The 2,994-nt window shown below is 43.4% G+C and overlaps 1 protein-coding gene across 1 annotated transcript; it reads left to right on the top strand.

Moving 5' to 3' along the window:
• Positions 1-422: 422 nt before the first annotated feature.
• LOC123065265 (uncharacterized) lies at positions 423-1,821 on the top strand. Its single transcript, XM_044488602.1, has 3 exons — positions 423-670; positions 1,095-1,191; positions 1,711-1,821. Exons 1-3 carry the CDS (start codon positions 423-425, stop codon positions 1,819-1,821), a joined length of 456 nt encoding a protein of 151 aa, XP_044344537.1.
• The last annotated feature ends 1,173 nt before the right edge of the window (positions 1,822-2,994 follow it).

Genomic DNA, 2,994 nt, shown 5'->3' with positions numbered 1-2,994 from the left:
GGGCAAGAAAGGGACTCGCTCTCTACGGGATCTGGCCGCGGCCGGAGAGTTAAAAATCAGGGAGGGTGGGGCAGATGTCGTGTCGTGTCCCCGTGCTCTGGTCGACCTCATGCATTTCTTCGGCTTCCTCGACCCGATCACATGTTAGGTTTTGCGCCCCAAACCTTAGCAGGAGACACCATCTAAAACCACATAGTAAACTGTACACAAAGTAATCAGGACCCTCGGATTAAGTCAACTTAAACGCATCCTACTGCTCATATTACACATGGTCTGCGAACAGCCCTCGCGCTCCGCGTCCCCTAATCCCCGCTGCCCCGCCCACAATATGTGTATCAGTTCCATCCGACTCGGTGCCTCGCCGCCAGTCAGAAAGGAAAAATCAGTGCCTCCCGACCCTTCTCTCACTGGGCACAGCAACCATGGCGATGGATCTGCAGCATCCGCAGCCGCTCCACCTCGTGTTCCCTGACCCTTCTTCTCTAGGCTGGGCAGAGCAACCATGGCGGCGAATCCGCAGCGTCCATGGTCGCTCCACCTCAGGCAGCGCGGATCACGGCCAGCGGCCCGATGGAGGCGGGTACCGGCGCGGTTGCTGTTCTGCCCTGCGCTCCCTCCATGTCACCTCCTCCGCCTTCGGTGGCCAGACGCTTCTTCGACTCCGGCCTAGGTAAGCCCCTGCGTTCTGCTCTCCCTCATGCGTGCGCCCATACCTGCGGCCGTGTGCTATAGCCATCGAGCTGTGGTGAATCATATGCTGGCCATGTCAAGTTCTAGGATTTTCGTCTCTGCATAGGAATCAATTTTGCAGGCGTGGTTCCTTGCTTTTCTAGGCTGATTCAGATTTTTTTTCTTTTCGATTCACAAATGTCGGAAGAAGAGGTTAGAGACAAACTATCCAATCTGTTGTGACTTCATATTCACATCAATCTGAATGTAATGTAGACAAACTTCAGTGGCATATTGAAAATGGTTACCCTTTTCTTCTTGAAACAGATAAATGTTGGATTAGTTGACCCTGTCATTATCTCATTCCACCAGAACACATGGTATAGCTTTTATTCTTTGATCATCGTTGATCTTACAAACTGCAGGGGCACCCTCATCGTTGGCGGATTTATATTTCTCAGGTCAGACAGTGTGCAGACACACATGGTCAACATCCAGTTTCAGAAGAATGTACTGCTGCAGGTAACCACGATGAGTAAACGATCTTCCGCTGCCTTCCGCTCAATTTTGTTTGGATGATGCGTGATTCCTTTCATTGAGTCTTAGATAAACCAAATAGTTACTAGAGTATTTAATTAGGAGCATAATCATGTGTAACTATTGTGCATCGAGTCTTCAATAAACTAGAGCAGTTTCTACATGCAAGAAGTATCGAATAGTATTTGTTCTTGTTCCATGGAGTAGCGAGCGAGAGAGAGAAAGTGATAAATGTTTGCAGGTTATTATATACAGTGCTTGTTTCTCATAGCGCGCTTTTACCCGTGATTATATATCGTCCATTGATTAGTTTGGTTGAATCTGGGCATGCTTTTAGACTTAAAATCGATCTTGATTTCCTCGTGCCACCTGTATCTGTATATATGCAGCGTAGGCGAAGTCGAATGACAAGAACCAGCTAGATGAGGGCATCCATTCGAAACACTTATCTAATCTTCTATGTGTGGGATCCTTTTTCTGATCTGAATTTGTTGTTGGGACGAGCTTGTTACTCTCTACATGGATTTCAAGTTGGATGAGAGCTACACACTGAGCAAGATCTCCATCTGGACTGGCGACGGCTTCCACAATCTCAAGGCAATTCCTCTTTTCTGAAGATAGCAGCGAGGTTCCCAGTAAGAGCACACACGTATCTCTGAACTATAAGTTATGATCTCTGCTCTATGGTGAGAGCACATATCAATTGTTTTTGAACAATACTCAGGTTAGTTTGGTATAGTTCTTACATGTATTGCCATCTCAGCTTACCAGGAGCCTAATTTTTTAGTTGTATACTTATTGTATGTCTGCATATATGTTTGAATTGAACACCTACTGCTGTTTTTGTGATCCGCGCACTTGCTTGAAATATAATCAACTTAGTTGGTTGTGATCTTGTTCTTCAAGTGAACAGTGGTTTAATCAAATGCATTTGGTATTATCTCATGTCGTCTTCTTAGTACTGTAAAGTGCAAAATGATCATATCATATGTCTCTACTAAATGCTGAACGCTAACTAAGTTGAATATAATGCATTGTTCTGTGGGCACGGAACCTTATAAATTGATGCATTGAAATTAATTGTAAGAAAACTTCTTGACAGAAAAATGAGGACTACCAGCACCTTATGGAGATTCATCAAATAACAGTACATCATCCAATGTGTATGTGGTGGTCTAAACCAAATGTTAGGCACAAAATGAGGAATGTGCACAGTTGGTCCCTCAACTAACACAAGGGAGATTATCTAGGATTTTGCTGAGGGTGACATCAATGTGGCTCGGCTAATATGTCACATGGAGACCATGCATCGCACCAGAAAATTATTGAATTGGTGAAAGAGTTGAGACCATGCTTGTAGACTCTTATGGACGAGTCAATTATAAGTCTGGCATGCGCATGCAAGCACATGATTTTGCTCTATCAATAAATAGTGTAATCAAACCTTTTTATGCCGACCCTTCTTTCACCATATTCCAGCTTATTTGCTCTGATATAAGCTAGATTTAACATATTCAGGGCCCAGAAATTAGTATTCAAGATTTGCCTCATTCAAAACTGGTCAGGACTTCACGTTCGCAATAAGCAGTGATCCTTTCTACTACTTGAGGGATTCAGCAAAGGTACTAATACTTTTCTGTCCTAACAAGAAATTATTGAAAAAAGATACCTCTCATTCACGTATTTTCTATAAATGCACATTTATTTATAACAGTAGCACCAGGATGAATGTTTGTTACTCATGATATTTTTAATTCATTTGACCTCTTGAATAAAGATTCTTGAAAT

This window comes from Triticum aestivum, chromosome 3B (genome assembly GCF_018294505.1).
Source record: "Triticum aestivum cultivar Chinese Spring chromosome 3B, IWGSC CS RefSeq v2.1, whole genome shotgun sequence".
Lineage (NCBI taxonomy): Eukaryota > Viridiplantae > Streptophyta > Magnoliopsida > Poales > Poaceae > Triticum > Triticum aestivum.
The sequence above is the reverse complement of the archived record's forward strand: the minus strand, read 5'-3'. Positions and strand labels throughout refer to the sequence as shown.

Bases quoted from the DNA above. Each gene is read 5' to 3' on its own strand.
- LOC123065265 (XM_044488602.1), top strand. From the start codon at position 423: ATGGCGATGGATCTGCAGCATCCGCAGCCGCTCCACCTCGTGTTCCCT. The intron at 671-1,094 runs GTAAGCCCCTGC...TACAAACTGCAG, and splicing joins CTTCTTCGACTCCGGCCTAG to GGGCACCCTCATCGTTGGCG. The intron at 1,192-1,710 runs GTAACCACGATG...TGTTGGGACGAG, and splicing joins AGAAGAATGTACTGCTGCAG to CTTGTTACTCTCTACATGGA.